Raw genomic sequence first — 23,195 nt, forward strand, 5'->3', positions numbered from 1 at the left:
TTGAATGAGTGCTAATTAGATCTAAAAACCATAAGCACACTTTTACACTAATTATAATGTTGATTATGTTGTAATTACAGTTGCAACAGCATAATGAGATTTATTTGTTAACCATTTCAGTGCTTCACGGAGTGCGTAGGGAACATCTGTTGTGGGAAATTCCCGTAGAGCTTACCCAAAGAGCCACGGAGATGTTGGCTGCTACTGCTCTGGACCTGTGACAAATGCCTAGAGGTCACGGGAGGGAATTACAGATCATCACGAAAGCGCACAGCTAAGAGCACTTTCAGGAAAGGCGAGTGTTTGATCATGTCAAAACCATAACCAAAAGGCCTCTCTCTGTCAGAAGAGGAAGGTAAAACTGCTCGTGTCTGGCAACGCGATCTGCTGACAGCCTGTGAGACAGAGCTGTGGTGGTCCTGAAACAGGAGCAGAGGGCAGGGAGGCGGAGGTGAAGGAAGGGACCTTCCAGGGGCAGGAGGGCACAAAGGTAGCCAGTCCCTCCAGGCAACGATGGCGATGAGCAGGAGGTCCCACCCGGCCCCTTTGCCTTTGTCCACTGTCCTCTCCCATGCCAGCACTCCCTTCCTCCACGCCTTTTAGCTGTGTCAGGCCTTTCTGCCATGTGCCACCTCTCGCTTAGGGTTGCTGTGTGGCAACCTCTGAGTCACGCAAGGAATGCAGGGCGAAGGAAGGGAGTATAGATGACGACAGTAAGTCAATAGCAGGCTGAGGCCCTTGAAAGTTTTCTTCCATATTCCACCCCAGTGTATCATCACTCTCCTGTCCCCTCACTGCAACCAGCACCCCGCGGGACACCTTGAGAAATAGTTATGGATAGTAAAAGGACCGAAATGTTTTATTTTCCCAGGGCCCTGAGGCTCTTTGTTCTCCTGTGTAACCTCATTCCCATTCCTCTGCTCCTGAACTCCATCAGGAGTGGTGGCACCACGGGTGTTTTTCTCACCTAAGAGTATTCAATTTTGGCTTCTGTACTGCGTTATACCACACACAGGTGTTTCTGCCAACGCAGAGCTCTGCTTTTCTGCACACTCCTTGCACCGATGCAACAGCCAAAGCACAGGGTGAAGAAATTAGGCTCTTTTTTCCCTTACCATTCTTAGCAATAACAATATTAGGATTTTGAACAGCTATAAGCAGGACAAACACCCTTCGGAAAAGAAGGAAAAAACATCGCTGTTACTTAAAGCAATAAAACCAGCCTGCTGCGGACCTTCCCTCTTCCCCTGTCACTTGTGCTCCCAGCCGTAGAATAAGGGAGGGGACAAAAGAAACGCTGAAAACAGGGAAGAGCAGAATTATTTGCTCAGAGACTGATCCTGCCGTAGGTACCAGGAGCTTGTCTCCTCCCCTGTGAGTTAACCCCACCCTCTTTTTTTATGCTCTGGGCTATTTTGGGCAGGCAGTGAGAACTGCAGCTCTGACAGATGAGGATACTGTACCAGAGCACAGCAGCACTTGTTGCTCTGAAGAACTGCACAACCGTAACAGGGACTGCTTCTCTGCTGCCCACCTTTTAAAAATTATTATTATTTATTTATTAACCTGCAAACTTGTTTTCTCCACTGCTTTCGAGCTTTATCATTACAAATGATGTTTTAAGAGCTTTGCGAGAGGTGTTCAGAAAGGAAACTCACCCGCGGTGCAGCTGAAACCTCCTTTTGCCACTTAATAGCAGGAGATCAGCTGGTAGCCTTGGGGGTGAAAAATGACAGACTCTGTTCCTGCTAATGGGGAAGGAAAGGACCCTGAAATCGAGCTCTTTGTGAAGGTAAGTTGCACCGTGAACTGGACACTGGTGTGGCTCTCGGATCAGCTCAGCTCCTACTGAATAATCCAACTTTAATTTTCTGGCGCTGAGCAGAAGTGGTGCTTTGACAGCCTGTTATCTCTTGCACACACGTTCACACTGCTTTCTTCGTGACATTAGAATTAGGTAATGTTGAGGAGGGAGGGTCAGAGTTCCTGTATTTTATTGTTATTTCATCTCCTCATGAGTTTGTCCTGTTATTCTTAGCCTGCTGCCTGCAATGTACTGTGTCCTAACTTCAGACTGACAGGTTTTTCGCTAGGAATCCTGACTTCCTTCTCCATTTTTGGGAAGAAAGCATGAAGAGCTGAGGGGTACCATGGTTTGGTACGTTGGCAGAGGCTGTCAGGGCTGAAACACTAATGGATTATAAGACAAAAAGGATTGAGATAAGCTGGCAGTCTTGTGATTATTTCCTGCAGTACTTTTTTTTTTTTTTTTTCTAAAAGAGTGGAAACTGAATAAGTTTTTACTCTCAGTTTCCTCAGCCCAGAGCTCATTCTGGTTTTATACAAGGGTAACTGAGAACAGAAACTGATTTAATGAAAACATAGAAAAATAAGTACACCTGTTGTATGGTAGGATTTCAGAATGTTTCAAATTGGGTACCTCTGTTGGTCTTGGGCTATGAAAATCTTACCATTAAAATCAGTGGCACAGTTCAAACCCCTTACACATACAACTTTATTAATAGCAAACTTCATGCAAACTCTGTCCCAGTGAAGAGCTCAGATTTTTTGATGTTCAGAGCATGTTTCAAAGCCTCTATGCACATCAAGGCTGAAATCCACTGTGGCCATATAAAATGCAGGTGTTTGGTCTCTCTGAGCCTAAACCATCCCTGTAAATCAATAGGATTATTATTAATATGTGGGAGTTGTACCAGCCCTTTGCAAATGGAGTACTGAATGATTGGGAAAGCAAATTCCAGCCCCTCCCTTCTGTCAAGTTGAGGGTATGTAATTGCTTTGTACTCCCTGATGGATATTTTGGGCTGTAATTTGAAATGTCAGCCACATCCATGATGTGTATACATGCTCTATTCATGCATCTTCCAAAACCAGTCAGTTCAGGTGCAGCCTTTCTGACCGAGCCAGCACCGAGTCTTTTTCCCTAGCAAACTGATTTTACAAGAATTCCTGGTTCATAACTGCCCAGTAGAGCTTAATGTATTAAAAAGAACCTGCATGGGTCCCTACATCCTCATATCTTTCCTCTACAAGTTGTTTCTATCAAAGGGAGTTTAATGGAGATGTTTGTGGGCTAAAAAATAGGCTAGTGGGATTTTTTGGTGCTCTGTCATCACAAATGTATTCTGGAATGCAAACCTTTAACTACTGATATGTTTTAGTGCCCACACTATTTTATTGAGGCTGATACAGATGTTTGTGATACATGGTTCTATGACTGCATCAGCTGTTAAAGTGAAGGTCATTGCCCAGATTCATTGTGTGAAGTTCTGGATCTGTAAGTTACTGGAAAAAAATTGGTACTGCATTCAATTGAGCCATGCTATCACCTGAAGATTTATAGCTCCAGAAAGAACATTTTTAGTAATGTGACTTCCTGCATAATGCATGTTACAGAATTGTGTAGAGACTCTCACATAAAACTCATCATTTGCAGAGACATAGCAAAAGAATTAATTGCTGTCCTCCTGGAGACTTTCCATTTAGGTTGAAAAATTGCAGTTCTTGATGTTTTGGAAAGGTGCCATTAATTCAATTAAAAGTCTAAAAAGTTGTATGGTAAAGCATATAAGCAGAGTATTAAATTATACAGCTCATAAGTCAAAAAATAAATAAGAGAAGAACATCCAAGCAAGGGAGGAGCTAAAAGTTGAAAAATAGGAGCATGTAAGAGAAATATAAACAAGTGAAAACTTTTGGAGAGCATGAAATTTAAAAGAATAGGATATTAGTAAAGGGAGATAAACAGGAAGGCTGATCCAGGAGAGAGTCTGCAAAGGAGAAGGCATTTGCTCTGTCTGCTTTAAGGTTGGGAAGAAGAACAGAAAGGTGGCAACTTCTGGATGAGTATGAGAAGCTGGGACAAGTGGCAAATCTAAATATACTGGACCACACTTGAGGAAAGTTCTAATAACAGGAGATGTTGGGGTCAACGGGTATTTCATTATTAGATTTTTGTGGCGCTAATATTTTACTTGAGGGAAAAAGTTCAGCTCTGCATCCTTGAAAGAACACACAGCCAGAAAACACAGAGATCAGTGAGAAAAATGTAGGGCGGTAGACGTGGCCTGGAGAAAACTGTACCTTCTACAAGCACAAATAAACCAGAAAGGGCTGTTTTTCACCAGAGTCTCTAATAAAAGCAGTTTCTGTCTCAGGTTAAAAAAAGAAAGGTGTTACACAATTGCTCTATTTCCTTTTTCTATTTAACAACGAGGAGAGCAGGAGCCTTCGAAAGAGAATTAGAGAGATGATGGTAAAGAAAAGCACTGTGCTGTAACCTGATGCAGGTTAGCTGTCTCCTGAGCTATGCAGATAGGCTGGGCACTACCAGGCCACAGCTAGCACAACTGCCGTGGCACAGACAGGTTAAGTGGTTATCGCACCTATTTGTTATCATCCCCATTGATTTTACTCTTTTTCTAACAGTGCCTTAACCTGGATCTGTGAGGTGTTTTACACAGAATCACATGTTTGCTTGTGAATGAGGGTTTGTTCTTGCAAGATGCTTGATTGAGAATGAACCCACCCCAGATCTGGGGCAGGACGCAAGCGGATGGATGGTGGGAATGGGCAGAGCTGAGGAGCAGTGAGGTCCGACGGGGAGGTAGTGCCGCCTTAATCAGATCTGCAGTTTGTGTAAGCAGGCCTTTTGTGAATACTGAAACTCTCCAGCAGCGATTCCCTCTCTAAACTTGTTTGACAAGGAATTGGAAGAGGCTGCCAGAGAAAAAGGCTCGATATGTAGCGGCTTCAGGGAGGTGAGCATTGGGAGGTAGCGCTTGCTCTGTGCTTAACCCAGCTTGTAACTCAGGTTAATTTTAATTCTTTGTGACCTGGAGAAGCAAAGTACTTCTGTATAAATGACACCCTGATGGAAGGTACATTTAGCTTTTTCTGGCAGTCTCGCACCTGTATACTTGAACATAATGACTAAACTGAAATGGTGCTCTTTTTACATGCAGTATTATAGACTATTAAAATCCATATGGGCGGATCACAGAACTTTTGCGGGTTTTTTTGTTTGCAGTGGAAATGAGTGGATGTACATTCCCGGCATTTCAGAATTAGAGTGGTGCCTAATATCTAGAAAGTTAATTTGAAGGGAGACACGTTGTAAACATGGAAAACAAAGCATGATAGAAACAAGACTTGAGAGTACAACTGTCTATTTGCATTGCTCAGGATGAGTTCAGTCTAGAAGGCAAACAAACCACAGGAATGGTCCAAAGTACATTTCATTTTAAAAATCTTCCTGCTTTAGAAACATTCTAAAACAAGATATATATTAATCCATATTTCTGACAATCAAAAGACAGTAGTATCATCCTGGCAGTAGGAAAATGCACAGTGATCCGGCAGACAGTCATTTCTGCAAGGAGTCGTTGTGATATTGAGTGATTAATATTCTGGATATGTTCATCAGCTCAGGTGTGCAAGAGCTTTTGCTTAAGAGGTGGAAGGCTTTACTTCACAAAGTGTTCAACTGCAGTCACACCAAAGACCCATCTAAAGAAAACACAAAGGTGCTCACAAATGTAAGAAGCAAGAGAGACCTCTCAAAGGCCTTGATCTTCTGTGCTCACTGACTCATCTGTTGAACTTATTCCCATCTGTCAGCTGAAGATGTAAAGGCCCAAATGCACTGAACGCTCTCAGCTTGTTCCTCCCATTAGGAGCTGAGCGTTGTGCACGACCAGGCACAGTGATGGTGTATTTGCAATGTCTCAGGGACATGGTACCAGCCAAGGTATGGTTCAAGGACTAACAGCATCAAAGTATTTTTAGGGCCCCTTATGGTCATTTCTGGTTAGAGGATTATCACAAGAGAAGAGGTTAGTCCTGGTATGCTCACAGTCTCCTGTAGCAGCAAACAGACATGCAAGGAACCTGTGAGCCCTTTGTCATCTCCATCAGCTTTGTTTTGGGGAGTTTTAGGTGTCTATTGGGAGTATGTTTAAAAGCGATGGCAAGATTTGGCACCGAACTTACTATCCCTGAATGAATTGGTCAGTCAGAGAGCCAGAGCCTGGCTGTCCAGGACAAAGCAGCCATCCTGCTCATGTATTGTGCTCTGTAAAAGCCCAGGAGCTGCTGCTCTTGCGAGGGCATAGCTGCCCTTCTTCTCTCCTTTGGACAGAATTATCCTAGAAAGTATCCCAGGGAGGTGCAAGATTTTTATGCACTCTGGGATTTCTTTTTGTGCATTTTCTGGATTTTTTTTTTAAAGTTATCTCTGCTGAATGGTAATTTCAGACTAACCCTGGTCTGGATTTTGGTGAACTGCTGCAATGTAGCCTTAAAGGAAGATATAAATAAAAATGTTGCTCCTGGTACAAACAATCATTCCCCACTATTAAGGCTTTTGTGGTTTTAAGGTAAGGGAGTCACTCTGATAAGAAAAGTTCACAGAATCACAGAATTCTGAATAACTGAAAAGTTATTTCAGTTTCTGAATTTCTGGGTTATCAAAACCAATAATGGCTTTACAAACTGGGAGAGAGAACTTGGCAGGAGCCTTTTAACCCATTATAACAATATAGGCTCTGTAATTTATTTGATTCGAAGGCTACCCTCAAGAAACATTTTCATGACGAGTGGAAATCATAATCACATCTGGAAGGTACAAAATTCATTTCTGTTTCTGGAGAAGTTTGGGTACTTTACTGGATATTATGAACTCAGCTTTTGGCTTCCATACAAAATCATTCCTATGTTCAGTGAAACTTTCTAGGTAAAGAGGAAATAATAAAGAGAGAAAAGCACAAGGCAGAATAATGTTACTGAAACATCTGGTTCAACCTGTCTGATGCTCCAAAACCAACAATAACATTTTTTGGATCCTTGGTCATGAGGTTGACCAAGCCTTTGACCTTTTGAGAGAGACACAGCCACCCTACAAAGCAGACACGTACAATGTGTGCAGTCTCTGACACTTTTCAACTGTCACCCTGGAAGTGGCATGAGCACCGGGGTTATTATGGATCTTGCATTTTTCATCCATTTGGAGCTGTCGAGCAGATGGTGAGCACCATAGTTCATGTCTCTTCCAAATTTATTTTGGTGAGTCAGTGTATGATCAGAAGCCTAAGTCTTCGCTAGTGTACTGGCCTAGTGCATCAGTATTAAAGTTACTAAATTTGTAAGGTTTACCAGTAGTCCGGACACCAGCGTATATACGGGAAGGAAAATTGTTTTACCGGGTTTGTTTGGACATCTATAAATGTGTTTCACAAGCTCCATGCAGGGGGACTCAGGTATTTCAGTGTAATTCTGGCTCAATTCCTATATTGCTTAGATCTTTTCCAATCAGGAGTGACTGGGTTGAAGCACATAGAGTTTACATATATATATATATATATATATATATATATATATAAAAAATGGGCACAAGAAGAGTGTCAGGCCTCCTAAATTTGAATCACAAATTAATAGTAACTCTGCTACAGATCCAGTTAAATCAGGGAAATGCTGCCTGGGCTGATAGTTACTTCTCTGGTCTTTTTATTAAGCATTTTCAATATAATAATAAAAATAATAGTCAAGGGAAAAACATCCGTCTTGGCAAGACCTAATTTTGCTTTAATCTTATATTGTTAAAAGAAAATAAATCAATAAATTAACAAATAGCTGCCTAGCAAATGTTTTAAAATGACAAGATGCTTGTTTTCCCTTGTGATGAAGAAAAACAATACTTTAAAGAAGCTTTAGCCTGAGTTAAACAACTCAGAATCTGTGTGTCTGCATGTCTGTTTTCTCTCTGAGCATTTGCAGATTTTGTTTTGCATCAAGACAAGAGCCTCATTGGTGGGAATATTAGAGATGGACAGTGAATAGTTTAAGCAGGCCAAATTTATAAAAGGACTTGGCAGGGATATAATCACTATCCCTGCCACCTTCAGCCTAGTCTGAAATGCTTTTAGGATTGCTTGGGAAACTGGATCTTAAGTTAAGAAGGGATTTTCAGCTATGTCTCCTTCTGCCTAAGTTCATGATCTAATCATTAATTTATAGCTAAAAGTGAGTGACAGCCTTATCTGCCATGGCTTGTTTTTTTCCTCATACAAATGGCTGTGACTACTTGCTTTTTATTGAACCTGAGGGCATCAATATATATGTTAATTGTGATCAAAACATTTGATTAAAATCAAACATATTCAAGTGCTTTGCTGAATATATTAAACAAATGCTATGTTGAACATATTCAAATGCTTTGTTGATGGACTTGGTAGCATTAGGTTAATGGTTGGACTCAATGGTCTTAAAGGTCCTTTCCAACCAAAACGATTCTATGATTCTATATGCATAGACTTTATTATTTCTTTAAATGCCTTTATAAATTGGATCCATAATTGGACTGGATAACTCTTCAGAAACATTCAGGATGGGTCATGTACCATGGCCGTAAAAGCCAGTGTGGTTTGTACTGCGAGTTCAGTGGCAGCAGAGTTAGGCCAGCTTAGGTATGTTTTAAATCTTGTTTAAACTCCACCTACTAGCTCCTTTCTTTATTCCAACTTTTCTGAGCTGCATAGTCAAATCAGGTAAATACAGTGTTTTAATTCTACCATGAAGAACCGGTGATATTCATAATTATTATTACCTGTACTTAGAAATAGCCACCAGTGTGCTTTGGGTGCTCTATGTTTAGCTGCAGATTGCTCTTCTTCCATCTCTGGCAGCACATGTCTTGTCAGGCTCACAGGTTGTTGTGTCATGGTTCAGCGATGACAGTGAAGCTCCAGTAAGTGTCCCCAGGAAACTTTTATCGGCAATATATGGCTCTGCGGTGGCTATTCCAGAGCAGCAAATGTCACAGAGATCATTTGACATAGCATCCCAAAAATACACAGGGATCCTTTCCAAGAGAGCCGGTAGGAAGTACGTAAACCTCTGCTCCACAGTTACATGTTAGTATCAGTTTGCCTGGCTATGTCAAATACATTTTGATGGAAGGCTGTGTAAGGATCGTTCAGGATAACATATTAATCATTACAGCAACAACATTACTTAGTGCTTGTATGACACCTAATTCTTCAAAATCTGGCAGATATCAGCAAAGTAATCCCAGCAATACTGCAAAGAGGTGATATAAACACTAGTATCTCCATTTTGCAGGTAAAAGCTCTGGTAGAAGATTTTTCAAATTACTTTTTTTTTAGTAGAGTCAGACAGATCTTAAAGGTCTGTGAGTTTGTGTGTTAGTTTTATACATGAATAAAAGGTTTCAATGATGCTTTTTTTTTTTCCCAGCAAAAGCTGACTCAGAGTCATGGGGAGAATCAGCTGGCATAAGGAAAGTTTTGGTTTTGTGCTGGACTCATATTGTATTCAAATCTATAAATCTTATGTGATCTAGGAAATCAGAGCAGGTACCTAAAGTGCTACAGTAGGTACATTGAAAATAGCTTTAAGTGGTTTGTTTGACACAGTGAAGTTTAACACCAACAAAGTCCAGAATAGATCCTTATTCCCTTTCCTTCCTTGCCCCTTGCTGTCCCCATTTGTTTGCACTTCTGTATTGCTGACATGCAGTAAACCTCATCTAGATGCGGTAGTAGTGATATATATGTACATCTGGAGCTAGGAGTTAAATGTCCATCTGGAGCTAGGAGTTAAAAAAATCTTTGATTTTTGTAGGTCTGATGTGTTTAATCAGCATCACGTATTCCTGGTGTGATCTTTTGTATTAGACGTAAGAGTCAGAAATTATTACAGTGGAACAAAAGTCATTCATTCAGTTGTGTTTTGAGGATCCAAACTCGGTAATTTTATCTAATAATACCTAAGGGTAGAACTTTCTGTAACTGATAAGATTTAAAACATGTCATTGCTGTTTGCTATGCGATTTGATTGCAAGTTCACACATAAATGTAGAACAGGTCCATAGGATGTTTTCTCTGACTGTGTTAAATTAAATAATTCTTCATAAATGAGTATTATTCTGTCTCTCTCAATTTCATAACTTATCTTGTAGAGTGTTTATGATTTCACCCTTCTATATGTATCCTTTTCTAATGACTGTGTTCACTGTCTGAAGCAGATCTTCCATGATATAAGACAGGTTCCTCTTCGATTCAGTGACCCTGGTGTACCACAGAGATTGCGTGGCTGCAGTGTCATAAGAGAAGATGTGCTAGAAAAGCTACTGGGACACGAAGCACCTGAGATACAGTTCTGTAACACACCATAGCGAAGTTTTGCCATGTTAAAATGGCCCCAACTGTTGTCAAAATCCAAATCAACACATTTTTTTACTTTCCACTCAGTGTTCCAGTGCTTTACCTTAATACAGAGCAACAGCCCCAGCTCCCACCAGGTGGAAACTCTGATCATTTATTTTTTTTTTGTCCAGCTCTAATCAAAACATGAAAAGGTCCTGCCATGCAAATTCTGCAACATGTTAAGCTCAGTAATATTGCTGGGTTACCACCCAAGTTCTTGGGAGGCTTTGTTTACTTTTTTGCTCTTCTGCCTCCTTCAGTGACCTGAGGCAAGTTTTTCAGGCTCTCTTCACCACGATAAAATGCTGATACTGGTCCTCCTCCACCAGATGTGGACACATTGAGGAAGCAGGGAACATTCTGCACCATCACCCTCAGCATGGCATCCTGAACACCGCTTAAAATAGAAGTATATGACGGGATCAGGTCTACAATATAGAACTGTCTCCTGACAAAGTACATTGAAAATCTTGGTTTCCTGGACATAAAAGAAATCAAACCAGAGGCAACAGGACATTTGTCTGCTCTAGGTACAGGCTGTTGGATGCTTTATTAAGTGTCTGGACATGAGCTAGCTCTATCCCAGAGTTTGGGGAGCTCAGTTTGAGCTGCCTCCTGCAGCAGTTGAGCTAAAACTCCTTTCTGCTGGCAACATCTACCACTCTTTCCTGCCCTTCTTGTTCCTTCTCAGGGTCTTGTATCCTCTGTCGTACCTTCTTTTGCAACTTCTCTGTTTTTTCTGATTGTTCTCACAGGCATTCAGACTCATAAATTTATACCAGTGTCCTAATCCCCATGATTTCTATGTTGGTCCCCAGGGTACCTTGGTTCAACTTCTGCCTAAGATGTATTGTGTATTTCGAGCTTGAGTGCTTCTCCATTTTTTTTCCTTTGCACCTGATGATTACCAAAAGATGTTGAAATAGCTCCTTTATGTGTATTTCTGGCAACTCTGCATAAAACTGAGAAAAAGCACTAACTGAAATGTATTTCAGGGGGGTTGTGTTGTAATAACTTATTAATGCCTCTGTAGGACAGTAGGAGTCAAACCTGTCCCTGCTGTAGCTGCTTTGGCATAAATGACATTATGTTAAGGATGAAGTTGCTCAGAAAGTGACAGTTTGCTCTTCTAAATCCTCATTCTTGATAGTCGCTAATTTTGTGTGCAGAGCAGGCGACAGAAGCCCGTGGCATTTACCTGTGTGTGCTTGATGCAAAGTGTAATAAGAATGTTCAAAGCCTAATATCCAAGGCTGAAGCTGATTTTCATTTACTTTAAATTCTATAAAACTTGAATTTCACACATCTAAAACTTGCAAAGATTATATCTGGGAATAGTCATTTTTTCCCCCTCCTTATGTAAGTCAGGCTGTAAAAAAAGCCATTTCTTGACTATTTTTGTTGCTTCTTTTGGATTTGTTGGTTTCCTCTGGACTAAGAAAAAATGTCATGACTCAATTCTACCTTCACCAATATTTCAGGTGTTAATACCTGGTCATGATACTGGGAGTGGAGTTTACACACAGAAGGAAGTTTTCTTGATTTTGGTATGGCTTTAGCTTCCCTTTCTCACAGAATAATAGAGTGGTTTGGGTTAGAAGGGACCTTAAAGATCATCTAATTCCAACCCCACTGCCATGGCCAGGGACACCTTTCCACTAGACCAGGTTGCTCCCAGCCCCATCCAACCTGGCCTTGAACACTGCCAAGGAGGGGGCAGCCACAGCTTCTCTGGGCAACCTGTTCCAGTGTCTCACCACCCTCATAGGAAAGAATTTCTTCCTAATATCTCATCTAAATCTCCCCTCTTTCTGTTTGAAACTGTTCCCCTTGTCCTATCACTACTTGCCCTTGTAAAAAGCCCCTCTCCAGCTTTCCTGTAGCCCCTTTAGGTACTGGAAGGCTGCTAGAAGGTCTCTCCGGAGCCTTCTCTTCTCCAGGCTGAACAACTCCAACTCTCTCAGCCTGTCTTCATAGGAGAGGTGCTCCAGCCCTCTTTCTGTTAACAGTCTTTCTGTTAACCATGAAGATGCCAAAGCAGATATAAAATTTTCTAACTTCTGCTGCTAGTAAAGACATAGAAGTATAATGCTCTACTGTTTGGAAAAGGGCTAATCACCTCCAAAGATTGTGTGCTACTGCAGGCTAGCAGTGGAGTTCAAAGTATGATGAGCTAATCCATGGAGATGTATGCTCCATCTCAAAAAACATTTGACAGCTAAGCTCAACAACTGTCTGCAGTTCAGATAAGATAGTTCAGTATAGGTTTTAAATGTTCAGCAATTGCTTTAAAAAAAAAAGCCTTAGTAATAAAACACAGGGTGATAATAGATCTATAACATTCCTGGATGCTGGTAGCTGTTAAGCATACTTAGACCCAGTTCTGCAAAGGAGGCTGTGCAGGCTGCTCTGTGCCTTGGCAACCATGTCTGAACATGAATGCCTTTGCAAAACCCAGTCCTTGAGATAAAAAAATACAGAGGCCTTTTCAGAGCAATTCTGAAGCTTTTACAGTCATGGTCAGCACTTTACTGGTGTAGAGGCTGAGAAGTGGTGGCCTTGTGTCAGGAGGTCCAGCAAGAACACCACTCCGGTCCCGAGCTCTGTCCTTTAGGTGTAAGTCTTGTGCCTTTTGGGTTTTGTACAGCACTTAACACCACTGATTCAGTGCTCATGTGCCACACCTGCTTCGTAATTCACAGTAAATATTCCAATGATAAATACACAAATTATTCTAGTCACAACTACGCTTTTTAATTTTTTTCCGTTGCTATTAGTAGGGAGGGGCCAAGGTTTAGATTATCTTTTGGCTGGCTACTTTAAATGCACACAGAGCTAACATGTTATGACATTGGAAAAGATTTAGAGAAGAATAATTCTAAGGCTTAAAAAATACTTACTTAAAAAAAAAAGGTTGCCATTCTTAAGGCAGTCTTTCTCATTTAAATAAAAGACCAAATGTCACTTGACTGCAATATTAAATGTTTCTGTAGGGGGCTTTTTAACATAGTAGTAACAAGTATAACACGAAATATTAACAGTTAGTTAAGGTCAGATATAGTCAAGATAGAAATAACCTAATAGTAACTGTAAAGGTGATTAACCGTTGGAATGAACCACCAAAGAAGTCATTCCCTTTCTTCTTCTGATTCAGATCAAGACTAGATATACTTTAATGAAGCACATATAGTTTGAGTCAATAAAAGAATCAACAAGTCATAAAACCTACAAACCAGGAAGGCATTGCAAAGGAGGATATCTTGGCAAACCACCACAAGGCTTGGTTCAAGCACAGAAGAAATCCTGGATTTCTGTGTCTCTGAAAGGTAGCGCAAATTTGGTAGAAGCCAGGCTGATAAAAATTATGTTCAGAGGCTGCTTGCATGTCTTGAAATATCCCTTGGTGTCCTGGGTGTAATAATGGGATGGGATTGGTTCAGGTGGTGGCTGAGTATGTGATTGCTTATCTTTGGAAATGCAAGGGCCAGAGTTTGGAAGGGCCTCCAAAGGCTGAAGCAGATGCTGGCTTGGCCAGGGCTGTGGATGCTGTGTCAATATGGGTCAGGCCTTGTGGCTGAGATGAAGGAAGAGCTAAACTGGGAGATAACAAGAGCTGAATTCCCTTTCTGTCTGTCATGGAGCCATTGCCTAAGTCATGCCACATCCCTGTGCCTTGGCTTCATTTCCCATGAAAGATTTGCACCAACATTCATTTTCATCTCTGTGCAGCCCTGTAGTTTCTCCAGCTAAAACTGCATTCCTTCTTTCCTCTCTACATAGACGAATGACTGTAAAAACTCATCAAGCATTGTGGTTTAATTCATCACAAAATACTGACTTAATTCTCAGGTTGGGCAGGTTCTTCTCAATATCAGTTGTCAAGCTTGTCCTCCCCAAAACATTTCAACACCCATTTCAAGCCTCCTGAACCTTGCCACCCACTGCATATCACTATTGTTGTTTCGGGTGCTGGTACGTGTCTGTACCTGTGTATTGTCCAAAACACGTGGAAATCAGAGAAACCGGCCTCGATGGATCATCGCTATTGTTGCCGGTGTTTTTCTAGATTGTGATTCAATTTGTGTGGGTCAACAGGCACGTTGTGTTACTGCTTTCCTTTTGCTTTTAGCTGCTGAATGGGCAGCTTCAAACAGATACGAACACATATCATGGGAGGAAATTATTTTCTTTCACTGCCCTGTGTTTTGTGATGAGCCATTGCTGCTGATTCAGTCTGCAACTGGAGACCTGTTTGGTTTGTTTATTTTATTTACAGTAGTTTTTAAAAAGCTGTTCCTGGATGAAGAGGGCTTGAATCATGGAATATTCTTGTAGGTTATAGGATCTCTTAGAATGACAGTTTTAGTTCTTTTTCTGTGCCCAGTTCTTTTAAATGTTCAGGATATGCCAAGAGGATCCAGTGCTCCAAACCCCTTCATTATTAAATGTTTTTTTCTCAGACTACCACTAGCATTTGTATAATTTTAATTTTCTTTACTTCTCTGACAGCTGACTTGCACATGCAGTTTGACAAGGAATGGTATTTTTGCCTCGATTTACTGAGTTGCCCTTTCTTGTATTGAGGTGCTCTAACTTCAGATTTTTGGGTTTGTTTTTTTTTTTTTAAAGTCAGTAAATCTGAGTACCCTCAGCTAAGCTCCAGATCCAGTTCTAGATCTGGGTCTTGCATGAGGTTCAAAAATGATCTGTTGCTTCCTCTGCATTAAGCACTCACCCTGCTCCAAGATGGAGCCAGTAAGATCTCCTTGGAGTGCATGAATGTAATCTTCTGGGGTTTAGTTCATCTCCAAGTACATATTTCTCTAAAAACCCCATAAGTCATACTTCCTACTATTCGCTCTGTAAAAAAGGCAGTGGAACATGCATGTGGGAAGACTTGTTTCAGATTGGGAAGTATCTACCTGCCCATCCTGGTACGCTGAAACCAGCACCCTTTGATATGCATCTACAGGGGGACGTCATCCTCTTACTGGACTGAGCAGGACCTCTGCCTGAAGGCCTGGTGGTTTGATGTTAATCTCAAAAGAGATGATTCTGCAAAGATAATAATGATTTTAAAAAGTGCTGATTGTAGACAGCTGCTCAGGTCCAACCTTGAAGAGCCTGGGAAGGATGTGACCAGGCGGGAAACTTAAAGGAAGCGCTGTCCCACTCCCCTGGCAAAAAGAGAAACCTTGAAATGGTGATTTTCTTTTCCAGGGGAAGGAAAAGCCTCTCCTCCCTGACCTTGGCCATCACTCCCAGCCTCGTCTGCACATTTGGTAGTGCCTTGCTGCAACTCGCATGGGCCAGAGGGATTTTTCGTAATTAGCCCCTGGTCAACTGTTCCACACTGGGCACCAAGGATTTTGTGGGTTTTGGTTTGTTTTTTTTCTAATAGAATTTATTTAAAATTTTATTTAAACATTTATTTAAAATTATTTATTTATTTAATATTCATTTAAAGCCATATCCAGGACCTTTGAGAGTGAGTGCAGTTAGCAGTAATCACGTTGTGCCCTGCTGTCAGTCAGAGGGTTTTTGTACTGACTGATGCTTGGCTGTTCACTACAAGTGTGAATTTATAGGATTTCTCTGTATTTGTTATTTTTCAAGAACCACCTGTGCGCTTGACACTTCACAATAATAAAAAAAAATCTCTGTTTCAGAGAGAATTTTAAGTAAACATGAAAAAATAGCTCATTCTTCAGAGCTTATTTAGGTACTTGAGTGAATAGGGCCTAGCTGTACAAAAATGTGTATGAAATGTTCAGAATTTTTCTTGCCAAATGCCAGTTTCTCAATTACCTCATTAACCTGGGTGTTCCAATAAGCTTTTTTTCGGTGGGTGCTTGACTGCTGCCTTCTCTGAGCAGGAGCACAGGATAAAACAAAATGCTACCAGAGAAACTTCTTAAATGAAGCAGGGTGAGATTCAGCCCTTCTCTAGATATGATGGTTAGGCCTGATTACCTGTCTAAGAGTATAGCACCAGAAAGTGGTAAGATATGAATTATAATTGGTTAACCCTACTGGGAAACAGATTAACCATGCCTGTTAACAGATTGCACAAAAAGCTGTAAATATAAAATAAATAATAAACATATATAGTATAAGAGAGATAATATAATATACAACTATAAAATAAATATAAATTATGTAATAACTTATATAAAATACAACATATAAAACTGTAAATATAAATATATAGGAGTGGTATAGAAGACTAGGAAGATTGTAGATTGATAGCATGAAATCTCTATCTAATCCATCCAGAATAAAGTCTAGGTCCAAAGCACAAGCAAAGCACAGGAAGTACGATGTCCCACTTGCACTGCTTTAAATATCCAGCTTTATCAGCCCAAACCTGACTGTTCAAGTTAAACTGTAGCAACAAATTTAGTGAAGGTTTTCCTGTAGAACTGACAATAGGAAGAAGGTGCAGATGAACTTTTGTGGCTTTTTTGTTAAGCTTGAGAGAAGAAAAAACTGTGAGAAAGGACTTGTTTGTAAGAGCGTCAAAGAGTGATTAGGTCTGCAGTGTTGCAGATCATGAAAGGATCATGAAACCAGAAGAAAGCAGAATAAAGATTTGACTTACAGAATTTGGTCGGAGATTGTCTTAAGGAGAAGGTCACACTGGGATATGAACTTAATGATAAATGAGTGAGGGGACTTACATGGCATGATCCCCATGTCATGCACCATTTCCACCATATCAAATGGCATTTGTTGAATTTGAATAAAGCAGCTTGGTGGCAGTGTCAGACAAATGGAGTGGACAGGCAGGGGAAGGGACAGAAGGTGGGGGCAGATTTGGGTGTTGATGTCACCAATGTGGTTGGTGAAGCCGTTGGAAAGAGTATGTGCCTGAAAAGTAATGGGAGTAAAATGACAGAAAATCAAGAAAGTGATTTTTTGGGAGGAAAGAGAGTGAGAGAGAGAGCTTTGGGGAGGAGGAGGTCACCGACTGCTTCTGAGACAGGCATGGTAGGAAAGGATGAAATGGAGAAGGGTTTTGCTTGTACAGCCATGCTGAGGTCACTGCTGGTCTTCTTGGAGAGTGGTCCACTTGGAGCATGGGGGCCTGGGTGAGAGAGGGACTGAGGAGTGATGAGAATTAAAAAAAAAGGGCGATGCTAGGAATAGACAGCATGGTAAGGGATCTCAGAAGCACAAGGACAGTAAGAGGTGAAGATGTGCTAAGGAAATTGCACTGGCATAATTAAGATTTTGTGTAAAGGGAAGAAAAGTAAGAATTATTTTAATAAATAGCATTGATTTAAACTTAAGGTTTTTTTTATGCTGGATAACAGGATAAAATGAAATTAGAGGAAATTCAGTCTGAGCATCAAGTCAAAATGTGTTTTGAGAAAATTCTCAAAAACATTTCCTATGGGAATTTTGTGAAGCAGCATCACTGGAGCATTTCAAACTGACCCAAACAGTAAAGACACAGAGATTTAAGAAATCATCCTGCACTGAGACAGCGAGTAGACAAGAAATGTGATCCAAACTTTACTCACTGATCCAACTATTTTTTTTCTATTTTATCATACATTAGTTTCAGAAGTCTGTACCATAAAATACTTGTAAATTGTACTTCTACTAGTACATACACTTATTCAAAATTTCTCAGTAGCTTTTGGAAAGCATCACTCTTTTTTTTTCTTGAGCATTTGATATTGAAAATGCAAATTGTTTTGCTTTTAGGTGAGTCACAAGGAGTATTTGCTTGTTGTTTGTGTGTACATCTTAGACTCTTGTTTTTGTTGAATGTATTCACATTTACAAACTCAGAACTTGTTCTCTGTTTCTTGTTTAATGAAATATTCGGGGAGAGTCGCATTCCCCTCCTTTGTAGAAGGCTATCAGAAAAGACTACCTTGTAGTGTAACAATCCTTTAATGGCTAAATTTGACTGTATATCTGTGTAAATGATCAGATGAGCGAATACAGCAGTTTTGGCAGGTAAGAAAATACTAAAGGTGAAAAAATATACCCTAAACACTAAACTCTAAAATGATTTCTCTGTGAGTAGCTGGGAGCCAGAAAATTTGTTTATATTGCATTTGTATTCTCATAGCAGTAAGGCTTGGTCCAAATGCTGGTAATAGTGTATTGAAAAGGAATTATCATAGAATCATAGAAAGTGACAGTTTGCTCTTCTAAATCCTCATTCTTGATAGTTGCTAATTTTGTGTGCAGAGCAGACAACAGAAGCCCGTGGCATTTACCTGTGTGTGCTTGATGCAAAGTGTAATAAGAATGTTCAAAGCCCAATATCCAAGGCCAAAACTGATTTTCATTTACTTTAAATTCTATAAAACTTGAATTTCACACATCTAAAACTTGCAAAGATTATATCTGGGAGTAGTCATTTTTTTCCCCTTCTTATGTAAGTCAGGCTGTAAAAAAAACCATTTCTTGACTATTTTTGTTGCTTCTTTTGGATTTGTGGTTTCCTCTGGACTAAGAAAAAAATGTCATGACTCATTTCTCCATTCACCAATATTTCAGGTGTTAATACCTGGTCATGATACTGGGAGTGGAGTTTACACACAGAAGGAAGTTTTCTTGATTTTGGTACGGCTTTAGCTTCTCTTTCTCACAGAACCATAGAATGGTTTGGGTTGGAAGGGACCTTAAAGATCATCTAATTCCAACCCCCCTGCCATGGGCAGGGACACCTTCCACTAGACCAGGTTGCTCCCAGCCCCATCCAACCTGGCCTTGAACACTGCCAAGGAGGGGGCAGCCACAGCTTCTCTGGGCAACCTGTTCCAGTGTCTCACCACCCTCACAGGAAAGAATTTCTTCCTAATATCTAATCGAAATCTCCCCTCTTTCAGTTTAAAACTGTTACTCCTTGTCCTATCACTCCATGCCCTTGTAAAAAGTCCCTCTCCCTCTTTCCTGTAGCCCCTTCAGGTACTGGAAGGCTGCTAGAAGTTTTCCCTGGAGCCTTCTCTTCTCCAGGCTGAACAGCCCCAACTGTTTTACTGAAGGTATTGTTTGTTGCATTGGGAAGTCATATTGTGATGCAAAAGTCTAAACCAAAGACTAGTTTGAGCCTGCCATGTGCTGCTCCTTTGCAATGCAACTTGATCTGCTTTCAGTGGAAGTCGTAAACATTCATCGCATCTCGGGGTGGAGCTTCCCTCATCCCCTCTGCAGCACCGTTAACTTTGGAGATGCAAAAGGAGATGATAGAAAGACCAGATCCTGAGAGTTACTGATTGCTCTTTCATCCCATTTAAAGTCACCAATGAACAGGATTTTTATGACGTTAAATAGGATGATACAAAATGAGGCCATTGAGGGCAGATTATGGCCTGCGCTGGGGGCAGTTGGTGCAGTGGTAAATGCCCCTCAATTTAGACCTTTATTTGCAATGCCTGCAAGTGACTCTCTCTTCTAATACTGCAAATAAAGTCATGGAATTTCAATAAATAATTCAGCCCTGGATCTGATTTCAGGTTCAGCATTAACTTTCAGCACCTGGCTGCTGTTATTATTTGTTAGTCCGACACGCTGCTTAGAGGCATGGAAATTTGGCTGCAATTCATCAACATTTGCAAAATATACTGTATGACCAGATTACTATCCCTGGCTCGGAGATTTTTAACAGACATTCAAATTCCAGATGTGCACAGATTTAATTCTCACAAGAAAAACTACATGCAGGGTTCTGGTACTGTAATGGGAACTGGAGCTCTGCACAGAGCTTGCTTTGGAGAAATGACTCCTTTATTTGCACCTGATCTCCACTACACACAGTAATAATTTGACTATAATTTGCATTGCCCATGACACCTTTGGATATTGATCTATCTCTCATTTTATTTTCTGCAGCTTTCCTGGGAGAATAAATCTTTTACATATCTAATCAGCTCTCAGGATATAGAATCATCAATATTTGAAATGATTATAATTAGTGCTTTGTGAATAGCTAAAGTAGATTCATTCCTAGATTCTTTCTCCAGAGCCCACAAAACCACTTGTGGTTTTAATCACTTATTAGAAAGAAACTAGTGAGTCCAAAATACGACTGTGCTCTCACTGCAGTCAGTGGAATATTTGTCATTAGTGGGAATATTTCATATGAATATTGACTGTTGTGGAAACAGAATTAGATCAAGTGTATTCGAGTATAGTCCATTAATAGCTGTGGCACCAAAAGGCCAAAACCAGAATATGGTCCTACAGGCACAGGCTTCCAAATGTAGGAGCTGCATTTTGTATGTGCAGACTATGAACAGCCAACCAGTATGAATATGTTGCAGGACAAGTTTATTTGTCTTAATAAAGGATTTGTGGCTTTATTGTTCAACATCCTTACCTCTTCTGATGAGATACACCGACGTGGCCAAGATAACCAAGCAGTAGCTGATGCTTCAGCATCTCTGTTGAATTTAACTAACATTGTGACGATTTTCTCAGTACTGCTGGGGCCTGACTCCCCAAATCCTGTGACTAAGGTTCCTTCCACCAGTTTAACTCACATACAGTAAGGCAACTTATAGAAAAAAAATTATATATGTAAGCAATGGGGTAAATTATCTACCTTTAGCAAAATCCTACAAATGGGATGCTTGTGGTTGACTTCCACTGGAAAACTTCACCCTGCAATGCGAACATACACCACTAGAGGGGATTTTACGACCACTCTATGTCTATCCTGAAAAACCTTTCAAAACATATGTTCTAGTTCAACCACAAGATGTTGGCTATAGACTGAGTGAAATCTATGGTTTGTATTACGCAAAAGGTCAGGAAAGATTATTATAATTGTCCCTTCTGGCCATTAAACCTGTGAGTGAAATTCTGGTCCCATCAAAGTCACGGGCAAAATTCCCATTGACTTCACCGAGGCCAGACTTCATCCTGTGCAGGTCAGAGGAAAGAAAAAGTCTGTGCCACCAAGCGTCTAGCACTGACAGCAAGAACAGCTTTGTTGTCAGAGTCACTAATATATACTGTTAGAAAGGATTTTAAAACATCCTATGCCCCCTCTCCGCTCTGCCGCAGGATGAAATAAATCAAGACCAGTTTTACCAACTTTTTTTTCTTTTGATTTCTTCAAAGCCTCCACTAATGCAGATTACACAACCTCCTTAGAAAGCATGCTTTGTGTTTCATTATTCCTATAATTACACTGGATTTTTTTTCCCCTAAAGCTTTATTGTTGCAAATTAAACAACATACTTAATCCTATCCTCTGTGGGCATGAACAACAATGGATCATCATCCTCTTTGTGAAACAGTCTTCTACATGCTTGAGGACAGTTATGTAGTGGTAGAACATCGCATGTACATTGCATTATCTTGTTGCTGTTGCCTGTAGACACATACGCTGATGATTAATATTGTTTGTGATTGACGTAAAACCTTGTTTGCTTCATCCTCGCAGTCTCATCAGCTATTACCCGTCCTGTATTAGTATGTTAGATTTTGTTCTTCTTACATCTTATACCTCGAGGTTTACTTTCTTAAATTCCATTTGAGTGATTTCAACACTTTGTTCCAACTTCTTAGCATCACTTTGGAGTCTGCTTCTCTCCTGGGAAATACCAATAACCTCTCTGTGCTTGCTGCTATCAGGAAATTTTGTAAGGTTCTGTCTTTTCCTTCCTCCATTTTGCTAATGGAAACATTAAATATGAGTCATCTTGTTGTAGACCTTTATGGTACCTCTATTTGTCATGTGTTTCTAGACTAACAGAAAACTTGTTTATTACTACTCCACAAGTATTTTTTCAACCACTCATACAAGCACTTTGCAGAGATTTCATACAGGTCCTATTTCCCTACTTCGTTTATGAAAATATGATCTGGAGCTTATGTTGGAAACCTTATAGAAGTCAGCTTGTAGATACCTGCTGCTTCCTTCCTACCTGCTGTCCTGGGTACCCTGTCAGAGAACAAAATTTGATTGATTTAATGTCATTTGCTCCTGATAAGTCCTTATTGTCTTTTCTTATCAACTTTACATCTCCACATGGGTTTGTGAGCTTACTGTTCAATCATTTGTTCCAGTATCTTTCTATATGTTAGGCTTAGATCTATCCGTCATTTCTTGAGTTCTTTTCTTGTTTCTGTGGAGTCTCATTTGCAATGAATTGTTGAAGATGGGTCCCCAAAAGGCAAAGCTTTTAAAAGCTGTTTGCTGTGGTTTCATCCAGTGGCTAATGTGGGTACACAGGATCCTGTGTCATGATTCTGGTAAGTGATGGGAGCACAATTCTTTTATTAGGTTGGAAAAGGCTCAGGGACAAGTGTAAAGGATGATTGTTATTTGTCCATCAAGCCAAGAAAGAGGCATATATATTTCCAGCCCACTATGTCCAGAAGCTCACGAACTTTTTGCATGATCTGCTAACGAGAGCTGCGATGAGAATGGCAATTTGGGGTTTTGAAGAATGTCAAGATCTTGCTCTAAATTGCTCTAAGTCTAAAAAAGACATTTCAAAATATTCACAGCATTATTGAACAGAAGCTGGGGGTTTTCTGAGAGGAGGGAAACTGAAATAGTCTCAGTAATTTCGAAAGGAAATTTTGGCTGGTGGGTGGGCTGGCGGGCAGCCAGGAGTTCTGTGAGTCCTGGCTGAGCTGCACGTTGGGACCCTGTACTCTTACGGCTTTGCATGGTCCCAGCACCCTGCCTGTCCTCCACCTGGACTGTGGTGGGGTAGCCAAAGACCAAGACTCCAGGAGTATTTCCTAGGTTGTATGGCCAAAGCCATTGCACATCTCCACCAGGTATTTGTCAAATTCCAAGTGTGCTACGCAAAAGAATATTGTTCCAACAGAGATTTGTTTTTCAACACTTATTAATTTTTTGCCTAGTTGTTTAAGAAGCTCACAGTCAGGGATACTCCCAAAGCAGATCTAGAAAATTCTTAATAAAACTTTTAAGAACAGCTGTTTCTTCTGGGTGGCTCCTGGCCT

The 23,195-nt window shown here is 40.5% G+C and overlaps 1 protein-coding gene across 2 annotated transcripts in view; it reads left to right on the top strand.

Annotated features, from left to right (window-relative positions):
- CLIC5 (chloride intracellular channel 5) overlaps positions 1–23,195 on the top strand; it is an 87,025-nt gene that overhangs the window by 22,012 nt on the left and 41,818 nt on the right. The window contains exon 1 of one of the 2 annotated variants that reach the window (XM_068421571.1): positions 1,446–1,792. The exons of the other annotated variant lie outside the window; for it this stretch is intronic. Within the exon in view, the coding sequence (XP_068277672.1) occupies positions 1,730–1,792 (63 nt within the window). The 5' untranslated portion in view covers positions 1,446–1,729. Of the gene's footprint in view, positions 1–1,445; positions 1,793–23,195 lie in introns of those variants that run through there. 2 annotated transcript variants of the gene reach the window in all.

The sequence above is a fragment of the Nyctibius grandis genome, chromosome 1 (genome assembly GCF_013368605.1).
Source record: "Nyctibius grandis isolate bNycGra1 chromosome 1, bNycGra1.pri, whole genome shotgun sequence".
Lineage (NCBI taxonomy): Eukaryota > Metazoa > Chordata > Aves > Nyctibiiformes > Nyctibiidae > Nyctibius > Nyctibius grandis.